The sequence below is a fragment of the Acomys minous genome (genome assembly GCF_964271855.1).
Source record: "Acomys minous genome assembly, chromosome: 5".
In the NCBI taxonomy this organism is placed as follows: domain Eukaryota; kingdom Metazoa; phylum Chordata; class Mammalia; order Rodentia; family Muridae; genus Acomys; species Acomys minous.
This window is the reverse complement of record NC_140494.1, coordinates 77,426,860-77,447,323: the sequence shown is the minus strand read 5'-3', so window position 1 is coordinate 77,447,323 and position 20,464 is coordinate 77,426,860. Positions and strand designations below refer to the sequence as shown.

Here is a 20,464-nt window from a genome sequence, read left to right as displayed (position 1 = left end):
ATACGTAAATAAATTCACTTTTAGTGCAGGGACCAGTGTCAATGTAAAATCCACAGCTCTCATCCTTTTGTTTGTTGGTTTTGTTTCACTTTCTAGACAAGGTTTTTCTATGTAAACTCTGGCTGTCCTGGAACCCTCTGTAGACCAAGCTGGCTTTGAACTCGGAGAGTTGTCTGTTTCTGTGTCCCTAGTGCTAGAAATAAAAGGCATGTGCCACCCTGCCTGGATCACAGCCTTTATATTTTGTTTGCTTGTTTGTTTGTTTTTTGAGACAGAGTTTCTCTGGGTAGCCTTGGCTGTCCTAGACTCACTTTGTAGACCAGGCTGGCCTCGAACTCACAGTGATCCGCCTGCCTCTGCCTCTAGAGTGCTGGGATTACAGGTGTGCTTGGCTCATAGCTTTTATCTTAAAGCAAATAAGAAGTAGTTTATTCTGGAGCCATTTTGAGTGACCATGGCCTGGGAACACACATTTAGGTAATTGAAAATTCCATGTCCCAATGTAGAAGTAGTTTCACAGGGTTTCTATAGTTTTACAAAACAACAAAAATGCAACAAAACTGTCATGAATCAAGTCAGGCTTAAAATACATTGCTGGGTGTACCATAGAGGTAGGTACATGGAGAGGAAGGAAACTTTTCTATAGATCCAAGATGCTAGCTGATGACATTTTTAGCTCTTTGATTGGCGGAAGCTAATTCTGTGCTAAGTTGATAGCACCTGCTAAGTTTTTCTTTATCACCACAAGATGTTAGTTCAAATAGAGAGTGGGGCAGGAACTAAAACTAACTCAAAATAAAGTAATTGGCCTCCGAACCTACAAAATTCCAATCTTTCTACAGTCCTGAAATTCCCACTTGCACATCCATCTTTTACTTAAGGAATGCCCAGACTGAAGCCAGAGTTTGTAGCCCCTTGTCACCTGTATCTGGTACTTCCCACCCACTGTCCTTATTCCTGAGTCCTCACGACTGGTGTGAAGCCGTTGTGGCCTTTCTCTGCGTCCTCCCCTTCCTCTGTGTGGCCGGTAACAAGCTGTGGTTCCTGCGCAGGCTGAAGCCCCTCCATGTCACAGCCCTCCTGCTTTGGACTTGTCACTAGGTGACTGATTCTCCTCACAGCCCCATCTCTGTCTTCCAAGTGAATCTAGCCCCGGTCCTGTCTTCACAGTGGTTGCCCCATGGCTCTCAGACTTTCTTGCCAAGCTGCTCTTGGTCCTTGGCGTGTCCACATTCTGGTTGAGTGACTTGGTACCTGCTGCTCTCTGGTCTCTGGTTGTCCCAGCGATCACAATGCTCACCTCAGGGTGCTGAGGCGGGAAGGACGACATCATTGTTAACCAGTTCTTCTGATTCCCATCCGCTCCTTCTAATTAAGCTTCTCCTTTTCCCCCTTAGAGCTGCTAGTTTCTGCCCGTAAGACTTTGTCACAGGATTGCACTAAGCCTCTGTTGACCCTCTATTTCACTGATCTGTAGTTGTCTTGTGTGTCCCCCGAGTCTCACTTCATATTTTGTGTCTGCCAAATCTTCCTGCATTTATGCCTTTCCTTCCCGGTTGCTCTTTTTTTTTTTTCTCCCTCATATTGAGCATCTGTTATAAACTGCTTCGTACTGTTTTCTTTGGACTCTTAACATTGCAAGCATCTACATCTCCTCTCCCTAAATAGCTCTGACTTCCCTTCCGGGAGGGCTATTTGGAGACATAGAAAATAGGGAGTTGGGACTTGGGCTGTGGGGCAGGACTCCCCAAGGTCACACCCTGGTCCAGCACATACGAACTGTGTGACCTTGGACAGTCATCCTCACCAATGCCTCATATCGCTCAACCAAAAGATGCTCGAAGGAACACAGATGGTGCTGAGTTTAGACAAGGGGATTATTGATCCCTACAGGTGAAGCTATGTCTACAGTAGTCTTACAGGTCAGCAGGTCATGGCTGTATCATTATCCCATCCCAATGTTCCGCCTACAGTGAGTCACACACAATACAGCCCTAAGAAGTACTGGTTAATGGGTGAGTATTACCCCTCTCGTCATCTTAATTTATCCACCTTCTAACATGACTATAACCACAAAGTTGGCATAATATTTAATTTGAAAACAAACAAACAAAAATACATGCATAGCTTTTCTATGTTAAGGAAACACGTGATCTTGTTGATGGAAACACCGTTTTCCCTTGTACTAAATTTGAAAAGGAATTTTCTATAAAGTAATTTGTGAGGCAGGGGACTAGTAAAATGGCAACGGCCTCTTCTTCTAAAACCTATTTAACATGTTGAACTTAGGGGGAAAATTCCATTAAATACAAGCACTGCATCAGATTACATCAGCGGTCCAGAGGGATGACCCAGAGAGGTTCTGCACGGTCCTTCCCTACAAAGTTGTCTCTGGGGAGCCCATAAACTGGGGGGCGTGTCAAGGGCGCGGGTGTAACCTGGAGACTATACCTAATCTGAAATTGTGTCTTCTGTCACGGGTATAGTTTTGCCTTCAGGGATCTATGTTGTCATTAATTTACTACAGTTGCTGTAAGCAGATCATTAAACTGTGTCTCTAGTGTGTGGGAAATACATCTGCCTCTCAGGTGGCAGCAGGTCACAGAGTACATTAAGAACGTTTGAGTCACTCTTAACCATTTTTAATTTTGAGTAATAGATAATGCAAAAGAATTAGTAGAAACGCTGGGTGTGGTGGCGCATGCCTTTAATCCCAGCACTTGGGAGGCAGAGGCAGGCGGATCACTGTGAGTTTGAGGCCAGCCTGGTCTACAAAGCCAGTCCAGGACAGTCAAAGGCTACACAGAGAAACCTTGTCTCGAAAAACAAACAAACAAACAAAAGAATAGTAGAAAACCAGAATCACGTGTTTCAGACACTGCCCAGTGTGACTTGGGAATGGTCTGGGAGTCCCCATATTCCTAGGTTAGTGACAGTGCCCTCCTTTGCCTTGGTTGTCAACTTGACACAGCCTAATTCATCTGTGAGGAGAAGTGTCAGGCGAGGAACTGCCTATATGTGTTGGCTTAGGAATGTGTGTGGGGGGTTGTCTTGATAATTAGTGGACGCAGGAGGGCCTAGCCCGGTGTGGGCAGCACAATTCCTGGCCTACAGATGAAAGCCAGCTGAGGAAACCAGAGCTCGAACTAACAATTGGCCTTCTTCCTGGCTTCTGCCTCAGGTCCTGCCTGACTTCCATCCATGACAGCCTGTGACTTGGCAGTGTTAGGTGAACTAAGCCTTTTCTTCCCCTAGGTGGCTTTAGGAGTTTGTGACAGCAACAGAAAGCAACCAAGAACAGGGAGGTAAGATTTAAGCAAAGCACATCCTTTCCACTTTTAATGACAGGGTCTCTCCGTGTAACTCTCGCTGTCCTGGCACTTATTATGTAGACCAGGCTGGCCTTGAACTCACAGAGAAAGATCTGCCTCTGCCTCCAAGAACAGGGATTAGAGGTGTGCGGCTCACATACATTTGGGGATGAAGAGTGTCCAGCAGACAGAGACAAAGGCCCGTGTCAGAGAAGCTGTTTAGACTTGAGCCTTGACCAAGACCCCGAGACTGTGAGGAATTCTCCCACTGCGAGCACCTATGTGCAATTTTTAAAATTTAAACTCATATTTGAGCAAAAAAAGAAATGAGGTGTGAAAAGTCTGTAAGTGGTGAAAAGAGGCACATAGGAAGCCACCAGTGCCGTTAGGGCCTGGCTCGCACAGGCCCGGGGATAGGGGATAAAACCCACCTACACACTTGTGACAGGGAAGCAGAACAGGACCCCCTGGGAGCTAAGAGAGGGCTGCCATCCTGGTAGGCCAGCAGGACACCACGGTTTGCAGGCCAGGCTGTGAGGAATTTGCCTAGCAGTGTGGAGCAGATCCCTGTAGGGGAGGGGGAAACCTACAGTGGAGCCCCCTGGGGGGGCGGGAGGTTAACTTACAGTAGAACAGGCCCCTGTGGGAGAAGCCTAAAGCTAGTGCCCTTCCTCCTCAGCAACAGCCTGGAGCTCCCTTCTCCAGGAGAAACCCTGAGCTGAGGCAATCATTCCAAAGTTAGTCCATAGTCACTGAAGTCCGTTGGGTCCTGACTAGGCAACTAGTCCACTGCTCACCCCACAGCCCCCTGCTCACCACACAGCCCCCTGCTCACCACACAGCCCCCTGCTCACCACACAGCCCTCTGCTCACCACACAGCCCCCTGCTCACCACACAGCTCTCTGATCACCACACAGCCCACTGCTCACCACACAGCCCACTGCTCACCACACAGCTCTCTGATCACCACACAGCCCTCTGCTCACCACACAGCCCAGTGCTCACCACACAGCCCAGTGCTCACCACACAGCCCTCTGCTCACCACACAGCCCCCTGCTCACCACACAGCCCCCTGCTCACCACACAGCCCCCTGCTCACCACACAGCTCTCTGATCACCACACAGCCCTCTGCTCACCACACAGCTCTCTGCTCACCACACAGCCCAGTGCTCACCACACAGCCCAGTGCTCACCACACAGCCCTCTGCTCACCACACAGCCCAGTGCTCACCACACAGCCCACTGCTCACCACACAGCCCTCTGCTCACCACACAGCCCCCTGCTCACCACACAGCCCTCTGCTCACCACACAGCCCTCTGCTCACCACACAGCCCACTGCTCACCACACAGCCCACTGCTCACCACACAGCCCTCTGCTCACCACACAGCTCTCTGCTCACCACACAGCCCAGTGCTCACCACACAGCCCCCTGCTCACCACACAGCCCTCTGCTCACCACACAGCCCTCTGCTCACCACACAGCCCTCTGCTCACCACACAGCCCTCTGCTCACCACACAGCCCACTGCTCACCACACAGCCCTCTGCTCACCACACAGCCCCCTGCTCACCACACAGCTCTCTGATCACCACACAGCCCCCTGCTCACCACACAGCTCTCTGATCACCACACAGCCCCCTGCTCACACATAGCTCACTGCTGGCCACACAGCCCTCTGCTCACCACACAGCCCCCTGCTCACCACACAGCTCACTGCTCACCACACAGCCCCCTGCTCACCACACAGCCCACTGCTCACCACACAGCCCACTGCTCACCATACAGCCCCCTGCTCACCACACAGCTCACTGCTCACCACACAGCCCACTGCTCACCACACAGCCCTCTGCTCACCACACAGCCCACTGCTCACCACACAGCCCACTGCTCACCACACAGCTCACTGCTCACCACACAGCCCTCTGCTCACCACACAGCCCACTGCTCACCACACAGCCCTCTGCTCACCACACAGCCCACTGCTCACCACACAGCCCACTGCTCACCACACAGCCCACTGCTCACCACACAGCCCACTGCTCACCACACAGCCCTCTGCTCACCACACAGCCCACTGCTCACCACACAGCCCTCTGCTCACCACACAGCCCAGTGCTCACCACACAGCCCAGTGCTCACCACACAGCCCCCTGCTCACCACACAGCCCTCTGCTCACCACACAGCCCACTGCTGGCCACACAGCCCACTGCTCACCACACAGCCCACTGCTGGCCACACAGCCCACTGCTCACCACACAGCCCCCTGCTCACCACACAGCTCACTGCTGGCCCCACAGCCCACTGCTCACCACACAGCCCCCTGCTCACCACACAGCTCACTGCTGGCCACACAGCCCAGTGCTCACCACACAGCCCAGTGCTCACCACACAGCCCACTGGGCCCTTAGGAAGCCTCATTCATCAGCAGACACTGCAAAGCGCTTAGGTCCACCTACTACCTAAAAGCCAATTAGCAGAAGCTGCTGTTAAACGTTAGTGATGTGCAGGTGGCTAGGGAGGCCATGAATGGGCCCTGTGCAGTTCCGGTCATGAAGGGCAGGTGCCAGGAATTGCAAGGAGCCATGGCAGGAAGAACGTACCACACCTTGGTGGGACAGGTCCCACACACTAGGGGTACGGAGTCTCAGACACACACAGGACAAACTTATCCTGGGCCTTTTTGTAACCGGTTCTAATTGCCGCAGTTCCTAGATCTTTGTGGGGTTGTGGGGTTGTGGGGTTTCAACATCTCTTGAGCTCTCATCCTTTCATCCTTCCATCCAGTCCGTCCTTACTGGAGGAAATCTGAGGCTCTGTCCACTGGAAACAGGTCTCTCAGGAAGGTGAGAGATTTATCCCTGAGGTTTATCCAAGGTCACCTTGATGCCTTAGGACCCTTTCCTGTTTAACACCACTATGTGCTGCAGGGGTGGAAGAGGCTGCCAGCACTGATTTTGTGACTTTAGCTCAGAAAGTTTGCTTTTGGCTTGGGTGCTTCATGTCCTGTGCCACCTCTGCTGGTGCACAGAACAAAAGGGAGCAGCCAGATAAAGTTCTGACATGACAGCGTCCCGTGGACCAGCTCTGCTGGACAGCGTCCTGTGGACCAGCCCTGCTGGACAGCGTCCTGTGGACCAGCCCTGCTGGCCCTTCCTACTCAGGCCCCCAGGTACCTGGGAAGTGTGGACTGCAAACCTTTGCATCAGAAATCACAAAGTCAGCCCTCTGACAGTCCTGACCCACTCAGTGGTGAGAACCAGGCAAGGAACCCATGCAATCAGGGTACCCTAGGTGAACCAGAGAACTTTACGGGATTGGATCCATTCCTGAAGATCTTGAACCCCTCATGGGCAAAGCCTCATGTTTCCCCGTGAAAGGATGGGCTTGCTAGGATAAAACACACTGGAGACCAAAGAGAAGTTAAGTACCAGGCTCTGCAAAGATCCTGGTGAGCCCCCTGTGGTCAGAGCAGAAGCAGGGGCATCCCTCCCAGGGCCCTCTGCGGAGCCCTGTGCTAGCAGCAGTGAGGCTGGCTTGCGAGTCAGTCCCATCCTGGCTTCTCCCCTGTATCAGGCTGTTTGTGTCCTCAACTTTCTCTCATTGCTCTGTTGCTCTTCTTTCTCCTCTCCCTCTCTTCAGCCTCTTTCCCTTTCGTCACCTAAGAAGCCCCTTTCCCTTCATCTCTGGTCACGTCTGTCCTAAGCCTGTAGCCTGCCTATCCCCCCAGGGAGGCCCTTGTGTCTATGACCCTTCTGTTTGCTGTCAGGTACCACACCAGCTTCAGTGCAGAGGAAATGCCCGGGGGAATGAATACAAAGGAAACCCCTTAAAGGCACATGGCTTTATACTAGCCCAGAGATCCAGCCTCTGCTGTGTCTTCATCTCCCGAATCAGCAGCAGCGAAGCTACTGTTTCCTGGCGGAGGGGGGGGAGGAGGGGAGGTATATCTTTCAGCCATAAGAAAGTGGAGACAAAGGACTTGCAAAATGAATGAGCTCCTTATCTTTTTCCTACGGGGTCGGGGTGAGGGGGGGTGAGGTGGTGAATGTGGGGAGCACCTAGGTGCATTGCTTCTTAGGCTAGCGAGGGCGGCGTGACATGGCAGGGGTCAGCTACAGTGAGAGAGCTCACAGAGGCTCCCACAGAGTAAATGCTTCACGCCAGCCTGCTGCATCCTCACCCTCGCTTGCCCTGTACATACACTTCTGAAGGCCCACACTATGAGAGGCCACAGCAGAGTTGGACAAACACCCTGTGGCCTTGGCTGTGTTAGAGGCTCGAAGAGTTAGCTCTAATATTAGGGAGTCAGTTTGCAAGAAGGGACTTGCTTTGATTTGTGAGTGGGAGCGGTGCAGGGACCAAAAATTGCAAGAAAATGTCAGCTCTCTAGGAGCCAAGCAACCAGCGCATGCTTCCTTCTAAAACGTCTTGGGTGTTTTATTTATTTATTTTTCTTTTTTAGAGGGAATAGTTTTGGGCTTTTAAACAAAATTATGATCATTTTAAAAGCTTTATTCACTTTTAATTTTGTGTGTATGAATGTTTGCCTGCATGTATCTATGTGCATTTGTGCATTATATATGTGCCCGGTGCACTCAGAGAGCAGAAGAAGGCATCAGATCCTGGAGTGATGGACAGATGTTAGCCAACATGTGGAGCTGAGAACTAAGTCTGTGCAAGGGCAGCCGGGGCTAACCACTGAGCCATCTCTCTAGCCCATTTAATGCTGTATCTTTAATTCTGTATATTTTGCTTTCAACATCACAGCACATGCGTGCTTCTAGGACACAAACTCCTCAGAACTGCAGGTGCTTTGTAAAGGTTGTAAGAGGTTGAAGGGGTATGTGTTGTCATCTCCTTCACGTTTTACATTTCTGCTCAAGCTGTTGTTGTTATAAGACTGTCACTATGGTCTTCTCTGGGCCTTAAGGTAAACAGAAAGTCCACAGGCTTTGGGATCCTCCAGCAAAACCATAGTCACTGCTACCAAGGAATTTACAGTCCTTAACTCAGCGTTCTGATGTCCTTTGGATTAGCAAAGTGACTATCATCCATCCATCCATCTATCTATCTATCTATCTATCTATCTATCATCTATCTGTCGCCTATCTATTATCTGTCATCTATCTATATGTGTGGGTGCATCTATGCATGTATATATTCTACTGTTGAACTACAAAAGCATCTTTTATGAAAAGAAGGAAGGGTACATCTCTGTACTATAACTGATCTATAGCAATATATTGGTTGACTTGTTAATCACAGCAAGCATCGTGAAGAGATAAATTCAAACATCAGTTAACCTAAAAGTGGAGGAAATTGAAACAGATGATCACAGGATCAGAGTTGGAAGGGCCCATGCTTGATTTTTTTTTTTTTTTTTTTAGGCTCAAGCTCGGCAACCAAGAAAAAGAAAAGGAAAGTCAGGCCTAGAGAGATGGCTCAGCCAGTAAAGTACTTTCAGAATAAACTCGAGGGCCCAACTTATATCCCCTAAACTCACACTAAAGAGGCCAGGTGTAGCGTCTTGGCCTTGAAATCCCAGTGCAAGGGAGACGGAGACAGGTGAATCCCTAAGGCTTGGTGGCCGGTTGGCACCTAGTCAGCAAAGCCAGGTAAATGAGAAACCCTGCCTCAGAAAACAAGGTTGTCTTACTGGAGGGATGGCTCAGTGGAGAAGGGCATTTGCTGCTCTTCCAGAGGTCTCAAGTTCTGTTCCCAACACCCATAACGGGCAGCTTATAGCTCCCTGTAAATAATACAGCTCCAGGAGATCCGACGCCCTCTTTTGGCTTGTGTGTGCATCTGCACACACCCCTCACAAATACATAACATATAACAAAGTTTTTGTTTAAATTAAAAAAAAAAAAGATGACCAAGTAAACAAACAAACAAAACTAAGGCCTAGAATTAAAGCAAAACCAATCTTTGTTTGAAAAAATTTTTGTCACAAAAATTTTTTTTCCTAAGTTAACAGTTCTTTTTAAAAGGAGGTGGCTCTTGAGGAATGGCACTCAAGGTTGTCCCCTGATGTCACATGCATGTGTGTGCATACCCCCTACTTGTACCTGCATGCATATACATGCACACACCGAGAAGAGTCGTCATGACAGTGTGAGGTGGAACAGGTACAAAACACAAGCAGGGTGCATCCTATTTGAGGATACCTTCAAATGCCAGCATTGAGGGGTGCTAAAGTGAGAGGGAGAGAGAGGAAAGGGAGAGAGAGAGAGACAGACACAGAGACAGAGACAGAGAGAGACAGCGACAGAGACACAGAGACATTGAAACAGAGAGACACAGAACCATGTCTTGGGAACTCAAGAGTGACACACGATGGAAGGCTAGAATGTCTCTGGAGCTTCAGCAGGTGGCTCAGCAGCTCCTCCCACTGCGGTGAGTGGGGAATCCATCTCACCTCTGCCCTTTTCTTTCAGATTGATGACCCTGACAGCAACCTTGAGGAGGTAATTGATGAAGCTGCTGCTGTCACCTCCGTGAACAATCTAGGAAGCAAGCAAGCCTTGAATGCAGACTACCTTGACTCTGACTATGAAATCGGACAGCTGTACCCACTCCCCCTTAATGATGACCCCCAGACGCCCACATTCCCGCTCACAAATTCAGTTCCCATGACCCGGTCTTTCCGGGAACGATGGCACATGAATCTCAACAGCCTCATGGACCGAGCCTTGATCCCACACTGCAACGACGGCCAAGACCTGTACATCATCACAGGTGCTGTCCCCTCGGACAACAGCGTTAAGGGCAAAGTGGCTATCCCTGAGTTTGTCTGGCTGGCAGCCTGCTGTGCCGTCCCTGGAGGAGGCTGGGCCATGGGCTTCCTCAAGCACACTCAGGGCAGTGAGGTCATAGAAGACGTGATGGTGAGAGACCTGGAGAAGCTGCTTCCCCAGAAGCCTCAGCTGTTCCGGGACAACTGTGGTGAGGCGGAGCAAGACACGGAGAAGATGAAGAAGATTCTGGAAGTGGTCAACCAAGTCCAAGACGAGGAGCGAGCTCTTCGGTCTCACGAGAGCCCGAGTGCCCTCGCCAGCACCGGAAGCCAGAGGTCTGCCCTTCCCGCCCCGGAAGCACCACAGGAGGGAGGAGGTAGCCTCCTAGGAAAAGTCCTGGGTTTCCTTGCTACCCCGTTTGTCAAACTTTTCCAGTTAGTTTATTACCTTGTGATAGCAGTCATAAGGAATATAGTCCATCTCCTTTGGTTTGTTGCCAAGCAGGTGATAAACGGCATCGAGAGTTTCCTCTACCGTCTGGGTGCAGGTGCTGTCTCGTACCTCGTGACCATTGGACAAGAGTTGGTGGGCATTCCCTGGAAAGTGCTCAGGGTCGTGGCCAAAGTCATCAGGGCCTTTCTGCGGATCCTCTGCTGTCTGCTGAAGGCTGTCTGTCGAGCTCTGAGCATCCCTCTCCGAGTCGTTGTGGATGTAGCCACTTTCCCCGTGTATACCGTGGGGGCCATTCCCACTGTGTGCAAGGACATTGCCGTGGGCCTGGGCGGCACCCTCTCACTCCTCTTGGACACTGCTTTTGGCACCATGGGTGGCCTGTTTCAGGTGGTTTTTAGTGTCTTAAGGCGGATTGGCTACAAGGTTACTTTCGACAATTCTGGGGAGTTATAGAGCTCAAAAAACCTAGTAGTGTCCATTGTGGTGGGTTTTGTTATTTTTTAGTGGAGAGAGCTAGAATATTTTGGGTTTTTGTTTGTTTGTTTGGTTTTTCTTGTTTGTTTTGTTTTTTTGTTTTAACAGTGGGGTTTCTGTTCTCTGTCAGCTATTGTGCTATGTTCTCCCAGTGGGTGAGTGTCTTTTTCTGCAAAGGAGCATGGCACAATTTAGACTTGATTTAAGAGAAATGTCCAGGGTAGGTTGGGTGGCACAGTCTACTGTGCCCCTGCAGTCACACACACGAGCTTCCATGTGCCTGTTAACTTTAGCGCTGTGCTCCGGCTCACAGTGAAACAGCTGGAATGACCAGGCACAGGGAACTTAACAATAAAGAGGGAGCGGGTGGCATTAAATGTTGTAAGAAATGGCGTCTTGTGCCTCCCGTTGGTCTTGGAGATTAAGGCAAAGTAGATCTGAACATGGCCGTGTGATCTCAGCATTTCTCTCTTGCTCTCTCAGCAGCCAGCCCCAGAGCCCAGCCAGTGACTGCTTTGTTGGAATCCCTCTCTGTGGGCAGAGCACCTGCTGTATCTCTGACCTTTAACCTGGGCCTCTCTCCAGGGCTTGTTTGATTTTCATTTTCTCCCAAGGTTGAATTCTGATGGGACACAATAGGCATTTTATACCAAATATGGCATAATAAAATTTGAATGCAACCCTGGTTGGAGCGAATCTGGTCCCTCCAGGTGTAAAGAGAGTCAAAGGGAGACAGCATTAGGTACGTGCTACGTGTTCGAGGGCATCCTTAAGGCGCTTTGAGTTATAGTTATAGTAAATCTCTATTTGGCAACTTTAAACACAAAGATCTGCATGTTAATCTAATGCGAGACTGTGCATTTTGCAACATCTAATGCATCCAGTGAGTGCTCAGTGCCCTCCAGCAGGCTGAGCTCTCTTCTCAGATGATTATTTGTTATAACTATCTAGGTAATAGGTGAAAATGAAAAAAATACTCTGGTCATCTGGGGCAGAAATATGTGTATGTACATATTGAAGAATTATTATCTCTTAGAACATTATTTTTGTGGTGCGAGGCTAAAAAATACAAGCCCTTCATTAACTAACGCAGGTTCAGTTTGAGAGCTTTACTTGCAGTTTTGATCAATCACTTAGTGACTTTAAATCTTGCACTAAAAGTTATAACAGAAGGAACCAAACTTGCTTGGTGGGAACCGAACATCCCTTCGGTGGGAATGGGTCGTCTAGGAGAGTTTCTTAGTCTTGCCAAGAGTTGCTTTGAAGGAGAAAAGGGCCAAGTGTGGACTTGGGGATGCAGCCCACGCTGGCTGGAAGTCAGTTGTAAGGACTAGGATCTTAGAAGGAAAACACAGAGGGACAGCACATCAGCTGTCCCCAGGAACTGGCATATGAGCATGCAAATGTGGCAAGGGTTAAATTTTGCAGAGAAAGATTATAGCAGCCTGCAAGCTTCCATGCAGCCGTGAGTAGGAGTCCGACAGCAGACTGGCCCTCGCTCCGGTAGATGCACACCGTTTATCAAGACTCACAGCAGTATTTGCCATGAGCTTTCTCTATAAATGGGAGTCTGAGGGCTTACCTTGGCACTGATGGGTCAGGAAAGGGACTCCCAGAAGTTGCCAGAGAAACAATCTGGCCAAGCCCCTCCTTTGTTTTGGACCCAGAGGCACAAGGAGGCTGTGGTTTGACCTTGTTTGTGGGGCTAGCTGGAAGCAGGTTGTGATGAGCTGTGTGCCTCCCTGGGTGCAAGTAGGATTTCATCACCCGTCAAAGACTCAGGCTCTGTATGACTGACTGGATTTGACATGGTTAATGAAATGCCAGGTATTCACACATAAGACACTGTGCTTACTGCGTCTCATGTCCCTTTCAGTGGATGTTTGCATTCCAAGAGGCCCTACCAGGGCACCGATAACGTCCACTTCCTTATAGGGCCTCTTGGAAATGGCCCCCTTCCCGCCATAGTCAGCTGTCTGGTTATTTATTTTTGTGTGGCTTTTTTTTTAATATGGGAAAAGATAATAAGACAAAAATATATGCTTTGGGTTAGAGGGCCGAGACCCTGTATTCTGGAGTTTCTTGTCGTCAGTGTCTCTGGGTCACTGGAACCAGATGTATCTGTTTTTGATGTTTGGCCAGATCTCTGGGACGCTGGCCCATTCCCAGAAGGCTACCTGAGGCTCTGCGGTGGGAGTTTAGGAAGCTGAACCGTGCCTTCAGCTTGGAGATTTTGCTGCGGCTTCATTGCATTCTCAGGCCCTTGGGGAAGTGGGCCGACTCCGTCCTTCCTGGAGCTGTTTTCCTAGTCTGCATCAGCCATGCTCTCTGATGCTCCCTTTTTCCTTTGTGCCTTTTCCACCTAATGCAAACTAGGGAATGGAAGGAACCAAGACGAAGCATTCCCTGATCTTCCTGCATCCATCTATCTAGCAGATGTGTATTGGTCATCAAGGCTGCAGGGATGGAAAATGTCCTGTCTATAAGGAGTTTCCACTATGGTGAGAAAGACACACGATACAGTCCATGCTGTGATGTACCGGGTGAGCACCCTGTGAGGACATTTGCCCTGTTTCCTGCAGCACAGGAAGAAAACCTGCAAGCTCAGGGAGACAAAGGACACCTTTACAGAGGGTGAGATGGAAACCTTGTTGACCACAACTATGTACAATGCTGTGCACCTTGCAGATGCTCAATAAAGTCACTGTTGACAACTCAGTGGTCCTGTGAGATGTATGGAGGGCACGTGGGTGCTTGGGATGAGGCCTGGAGCCCTGGCTGGGTACCTTCCCTTGTCCTTCCTTTTCCTTTTCCTTTGTGAGGCTGGAGAGTAAACCGAGCTAATGCTGGCACAGTACCCTGAGTTACGTACCACGCTCATTTTCTTCTCTCTGTCTCTGTCTGTCTGTCTGTCTGTCTGTCTGTCTGTCTGTCTGTCTGTCTCTCTCTCTCTCTGTATACACATATGCATAATAGAGGCCAGAGGTTGAGGCTGGATGCCTTTGTCACCCTCAACCCTGTTTTTTTGTTTTTTGTTTTTTGTTTTTTTGGGGGGACAGGGTCTCCCACTGAACCTGGAGCTCACCAACTGGCCAGATCTGCCAATGAGCTCTGGGGGATCTGCCTGTCTTCGCTCTGAGTCCTTAAGCATATGCAGCAAGCGCTTTACCCACTATGCTGCTTCCCAGTCCCTTTATTAGCTTTTTGAATCAAATCAACTCAAACAATTTTCTGTTTGCTTTTGTTTATTAAACTTTCTTGAGTTGAATGTGAGAAATTAGAAGCTTCCATCAGTGAAACAGGGTTTAGAACTACTATTTATATTCTTCATAAATACACACCAATGGCCAATTTTCTTCACAGAGCCTGAATCACATAAGAAATTATAGAAATGTTCCTATTTGTTTATTCATCAAAAAAACTCACACAGTTCAGGAAAGGCTGCCCGTGGTGGGGTACCCCTTAGAGTGAAGGGGTGGAGCTTCGTGTGTGTCACATGTTGGACGCCTTGTCTGTTTAACACATCACACTGTTTTACACAGTGCTACCCTATAGGCATAGTAGTGGCACCGGTTGCCTGGTCTGAGTTCTGAGTTCTCATTGGTTGTCTATGTTGGTATTTCCCCAGGATCATCTTTTGATTTCTAAAGGACACAATGCAAACCACTCACTTGTGTCACTCACAGGGTTTCAACGTGAGATGTTCCCCAGAGGCAAGGAAGTCACTCCTGGAGGCCAGTACTGAGCTGTAGCCTAGGTGACAAGGCCTGAGGCCTGGCTTGTGAGTGTCTGTGTAAGTTACTTACCTCTACTTCCTCATCTGAAAGACAGAGCTGAGGTCCTGGCCCGGTTATCACAAATGCTGAGCTAGATAAGGAACATAAGTAACAAGGAGGACCCTGGGGAGGATGCTTAATTCTCATTCAGAAGGACAAATAGAATAGACACCGGAAGCTGTTGAAGAGGGAACAGGAAGGGAGCTTACTACAGATGTCCTCTCATAGTCTCCACCCCGCGGGGGACTGAAGCAGAAGCTGAGTCTCACAGCCAAACTTTGGACACAGGGCAGGGAGTTTTATGGAAGAGTGGGGGACAGAAGGGCTGCGAGGGGACAGAAGGGCTGCGAGGGGACAGAAGCCTCACAAGAAGACCAACAGAGCCAACAAATCTGGGCCCGGAGGTGAGGGGCACATCTGAGGCTGATGCACCAAACAAGGACCATGCATGAAGAAGACCTAGGCCCCGTGCTCTGCTGTAGCCAATAGGCAGCTCAGGCTCCATAGGGTCCCCTAGTCAGGGAGCAGGGGCTGTCCCGCCATGGACTCTGTCACCTGCTCTTTGATCGTTTTCCCCTAGCAGATGCCTTGCTAGGCCACAGAGGAAGAGGATGCAGGCAGTCCTGATGAGACTTGGAAGGCTGGGGTCAGCTGGTAGGGGAGAAGGGCTCCCCTCTCTGAGACTAGGTGGTTGGCGGGGAGAGGGCAGGAGGGGGCGATTGGGAGGAGGCGAAGCGGAGCCAGGGCTACGATTGGGATGTAAAGTGAATAAAAATTAAAAGATACATTTAAATTAAAAAAAGTTACATCACTATGCACACTGTTCAGAAAATGTTAACTGTGTTGCTGGTGGTGGCACTGTACCCACACATCCTGGGTGACCCTGACTGGGTCATGATGTTTCTATCTAGAAAGGGCCAAAGTTAAAGTACATTGTAGGAGTCAGTAAAGGTGAAAGTGAAGGAGGCCAGAGTGCCTCTTTGGTGTCCATGAATCTGGAAGACCAGGTGAGAGTCTGTGCTTGCAGCCCAGCTGGTTCCTGGCACCAGACAGCAGCTCCTGCAGACACTGCTGGCAGTCGCAAGCAAAGGCACAGTCTCCCTAACGTATTTTCAGATTGTGGGTCCCCAGGTGTCTCCTGTTCACTGCATCCAGGAGTGAGGCAGGGTTGGGGGGGGGGAAGACATGCTCCTGGGACCCCAGAAAAGATTGAGTTTCCTTCTTGTGAGTGACTGCGTCTTTTTCAGGGATTGCTTCTGCTGTGTTTGTAAGTGAGAAGAGAATATTAAGCCGGCAGGCTCCGCGGCCGCGCCATTATAATTTCTTCTCAGATTTGTGTAATATACGAGTTACCACAGTAGCTAACCTGAAGGCATGTAAGAAACGGCTCATGCCCTTTGCTCCCAGATAACACCTCAGCAGCCTGCAGCGCTGTGGGAAGTCTCAGTGCTCAGCTCTTCCAGTAGGTTACAAAAGCAAGCAGTCAGAGGAGATTAAAAGTGTGTCCAGACCATCAGTCATCTTATGAAATCTTCCCCCGAGCTGGAAACAATTTCCCCACACAAGGAGACATTCAGTAGGTAAGAGGTATTCTGGTATCCTTTACTGAGATAAGGCCTACCTTAGGCCAGCATCCATGAACCCAGAACCTTCCTGACTCAAGGAAAATCCATAGTTATGAATGCTGGGACCAAAATAAGAGGCCTTCTAAGACCAGGAAACTTCTCTCTAGATGTGAGACGGTGAGATAAATTATAACATTCCATGGTGGGTACCATGGTGAGATCTATGTCACACACATGCCCGGTGGTGTAGGGGTAACCTGCACAGCTGGCCTGGCGGGACCCTGACTTGTGATGCTTGCTATTTCCGTGGCTTTTTTGCTGCTAGTGTGACACCGTGAAAGCAGCCTTGGGCAGGGGTGTGTCCTGGTGTCCCCAGCTTCTAAACCGATTGTGCCCCTGTGAGCTGGCTCCCCACACCACCATGCTGTATTCCAGTTTTGAGCATAAGATACACAGACCAAGATCTATAGACAGGATCCAGCAGGAAAGGAGTTGAAAGGTCACAGTGAGGCCAAGACAAGAAAGCCACCAAGACATACAAGTGTGAATGCTGTACAGGACTGAGGAAATCTGGTTATCTGAGCCCAGGGCCACCAAATCAAGATTTATCTAACACGTTTTCCTAGTCTGTTTCAGTTAACGAAGTGGTTACGCTAAGCGGATGCCAAACCTCCTTGTGGATGCTTTACCATGGCAAATGGAAGGCAGCGGTCCTCAGTGGCATTTCAGCTTTCTGTACCATGAAAGAATACAATGCACTCAGGTGCCGACAGCTGTGTGGCCGTGGTCCATTCTGCTTCTCAGTTCCAAAGAAGGGACTATCATCCCGACAACCTCCTCTGTGCTCAGTGTGGATCTTCCTCCCATCAGTCTCATTTCTCCCAGAAGCCCTTTAGAGCCTCCATCTGGCTCCTCAGATCTGGAGACAGCTCTGAGAATCCTCGGCACCGGCGCGCTGACTCTCCCACTCTCCCTGAGACACCCTCCTCTGGGTTAGGGTTCGGTTGTGAATAACGTCTGTCTAGGATGCAGATGCCACGTGGGCTGAGACTGTGCTCTGATCTCTGAAGAGAACACAGTGCAGTCTCTAGGGAGGCGGCTCATTAGTTCCACACATGGGCAGCTCCAGTAGGTTAATGCTACGAAGAGCATCCAGTGGGCACTGAGCACATATGGTCGATAAAGTGCGTGCCCACGGTACTTTGCTTTTATAGAGGAGAGCACTCACCGTGTGTCCTTAGCAGGGTCTGATACCTTGACCAAGGCCACACAGGAAGGAAATGGACTTGGGTCTTGATGCGGCAGCACACTCCAAAAACTCACACTTAAGACCATCTAAAAGCTTTCGTTCACCAGGAAACGCCTTCTCTCTACTCAGCATTTTAATAAGGTACTTAACACCCACCCACTGCAGACATTTTTTGCTCACGTCCCAGAGACATGGATCTCAGCTCTATAGTGTTTTCCCGAAGATTATATTATGATAGAGTTTCAAAGCAAGTGATTTTCTTGGGATTCTAAAAATCAACCTGGGGGAAGAGGTGTTGTGTAAGACCCGTATGTCACCCTGGCCAAGGAAGCCATGATGGAGCAGAGTTCTCCTTGGTGAACCAGTGAGTTTATTGGGGTTACTTGTGGGTGAGGGGCTCCTCCTAGGAGCAGAGCCAACTCAAAAGGGCCATATCACAGAAAAGACTCCACATTTGAGAAACAGCAGCTTGGTTCATAGCAAATGCAAGTTCATAAAAAGAAGGGGGAAAAATCCCCAAACAAAACTGTTCTAAAGACTAGCTATTGGGTCTTGGACAAAACCTAGTTGGAGACAAAGGGATAAATGCAAAATCTGACCCTTGGGCTATAAAGCAATGAAACACAGAAATCTGCAGATGTGCCGCAGAGCCCCTGTCTGTTTCATGTGGTCCAGCAGAAGTGGATACGGTTACCATGGTAAGCTATTGTGTTGTTTGTGCTAAGGGTGAGAGGAATGAACTCCTGGCCAGGCTGTGAAAGCGACACTGACGGCCAGGGAGTCTCACAAACCACCCCCTTCAAGGGGCCAAGCAGAGGCTGAGAAGGTGAGCTTTAGACACAGTGTGAGGGCTCCCCCACTTCTGCTTTAAGAAGGAGGAGCCACTTGCAGTCATGAGAGGCCAGTCTCCCCAGTGCCCAGCTTTCCCCTTGGCCAGTGCCTTCGTGAATTTTCCACCACTCCTGCAGGTAATCCTTACTTCCCGAGGCTCCTGGCCAACTCTTGCACCTAACTCCTTGGTGTCCTGGCCCCTGGACTCCACCTCTGACTGAGATCTACTTCTGCCCTCTGACACGTCTCCTGTAAGTGTCCACTCATCCCCACACCCAGCTCTCCCGTCACCAGTCACTGCCCCAGGCTAGAGCAGGTCCATATGCCCAGCTCTGAGGTCACCAGCCACTGCCCCAGGCTATAGCAGGTCCATATGCCCAGCTCTGAGGTCACCAGCCACTGCCCCAGGCTACAGAAGCCCCTAGCTTCTGGGGCTTGTCCTTTCAGTTTCCGGAAGTGACTGTACCCATCCTGCCTGCCCCCCCCCCCAAAGACACAGACTGACCATGTTTTCCCCACAGCAGAGTTCCAGGCATTTCTAAGACACCAACTCACCTCTAAACCCTTAGCCCCCTTCCCTACATTCCAAAGGAAATGCTCTACTTCTTCCTTACAAGGCTTGCATTTATTTATTTATTTATTTATTTATTTATTTATTTATTTATTTTATTTGTTGTTGTTGAGACAGGGTTTCTCTGTGTAGCCTTGGCTGTCCTGGACTCCACTTTGTAGACCAGGCTGGACTCGAACTCAAAGAGATTCGCCTGCCTCTGTCTCCCCAAGTGCTGGGATTATAGGTATGCACCACCATGCCTGGCTTCTTTATAATTCTAACTTTCTTGTCTTCCTGCCTAGAAGAGGTTTGGTGATGTAAAGGGCAGTGTACCCTTTGAAGATGGTTTAAACAGATTGAGTCCCTCTCGTGATACAAATATATTGCTAATGACAGAAATTGCAGCAAGCTGGTTAAAACATTCTAAGCTAGGATAAAGAGATGGCTCAGTCGTTAAGACACCTGCTGCTCTTCCCGAGGACCTGGGTTAGAATCCCAGCACCCACAGGGCCCTTAGCCTATTACTTCAGTTTCATGGATCTGGCGCCCTCTTATGGCCGCCAGGAGCACTGCATACACATGGTGCTCTTACGCCCATGCATGCAAAACACTCACACATACACATAAAATAAAACAAAACAAAAACGTTTTTAACCCCCGTGTTTGCTTGATACCATCAGTGAGACGCGTTTAAAGATAATCTTAAGAATCCATAAAACTCATCTCTCTGAGGGGAACTGGTGGAGCAGTAACCTCAGCAGCTGTTGCTGATGTGGCTCTGGTGACCCCAGCATGAACTCCTGAGGGTTTTGTAATAACTGGTTTCACCTGCCTCTGAGATCCCCAGCCTGTTAAGAACATGGTGTCAGTGGGAAACCCAAGGAGGCTGCTGGTGTTGTTTTTTAAAAACAGACTTGTTCCCAAGGAATCGCCAGCATTTTTCTGAACTCCAAACAATGGAGTATTTGTGTGTGTGTGTGTGTGTGTGTGTGTGTGTGTGTGAGAGAGAGAGAGAGAGAGACAGAGAGAGAGAGAGAGAGAGAGAGAGAGAGGTGGGGGAAGTTTTTGAACTCCACACAATGTGGTATTTTTTTTTTTTGTGAATGTGTGTGGTGTGTGTGACTGGTATTTTTCTGAACTCTACACAATGGGGTATTTGTGTGTGTGTGTGTTTCTGAACTCCACACAATGTGGTATATTTTTTGTGAGTATGTGTGCCTATTTTTTTCTGAATGGTACACAATGGAGTGTTTATGTGTGTTTGTGTGTTTGTGAACTCCACACAATGGGGTACTTTTTGTGAGTGTGTGTGTGTGTGTGTGTCTGTGTCTGTATGTGTGTGTTTCTGAACTCCACACAATGGGGTACTTTTTGTGAGTGTGTGTGTGTGTGTGTGTCTGTGTCTGTATGTGTGTGTTTCTGAACTCCACACAACGGGGTACTTTTTGTGAGTGTGTGTGTGTGTTTCTTTTGCTCTTCTGTTTTGTCTTGTTTTGGTTGTTCTCAGA

The 20,464-nt window shown here is 49.3% G+C and overlaps 1 protein-coding gene across 1 annotated transcript in view; it reads left to right on the top strand.

Moving 5' to 3' along the window:
- The window catches only part of ENDOD1 (endonuclease domain containing 1), a 31,978-nt gene extending 18,282 nt beyond the window's left edge, over positions 1 to 13,696 (top strand). The window contains exon 2 of the mRNA XM_084781537.1: positions 9,756 to 13,696. Coding sequence (XP_084637663.1) covers positions 9,756 to 10,961 — 1,206 coding nt within the window. The 3' untranslated portion in view covers positions 10,962 to 13,696. The remainder of the gene's footprint in view (positions 1 to 9,755) is intronic.
- The last annotated feature ends 6,768 nt before the right edge of the window (positions 13,697 to 20,464 follow it).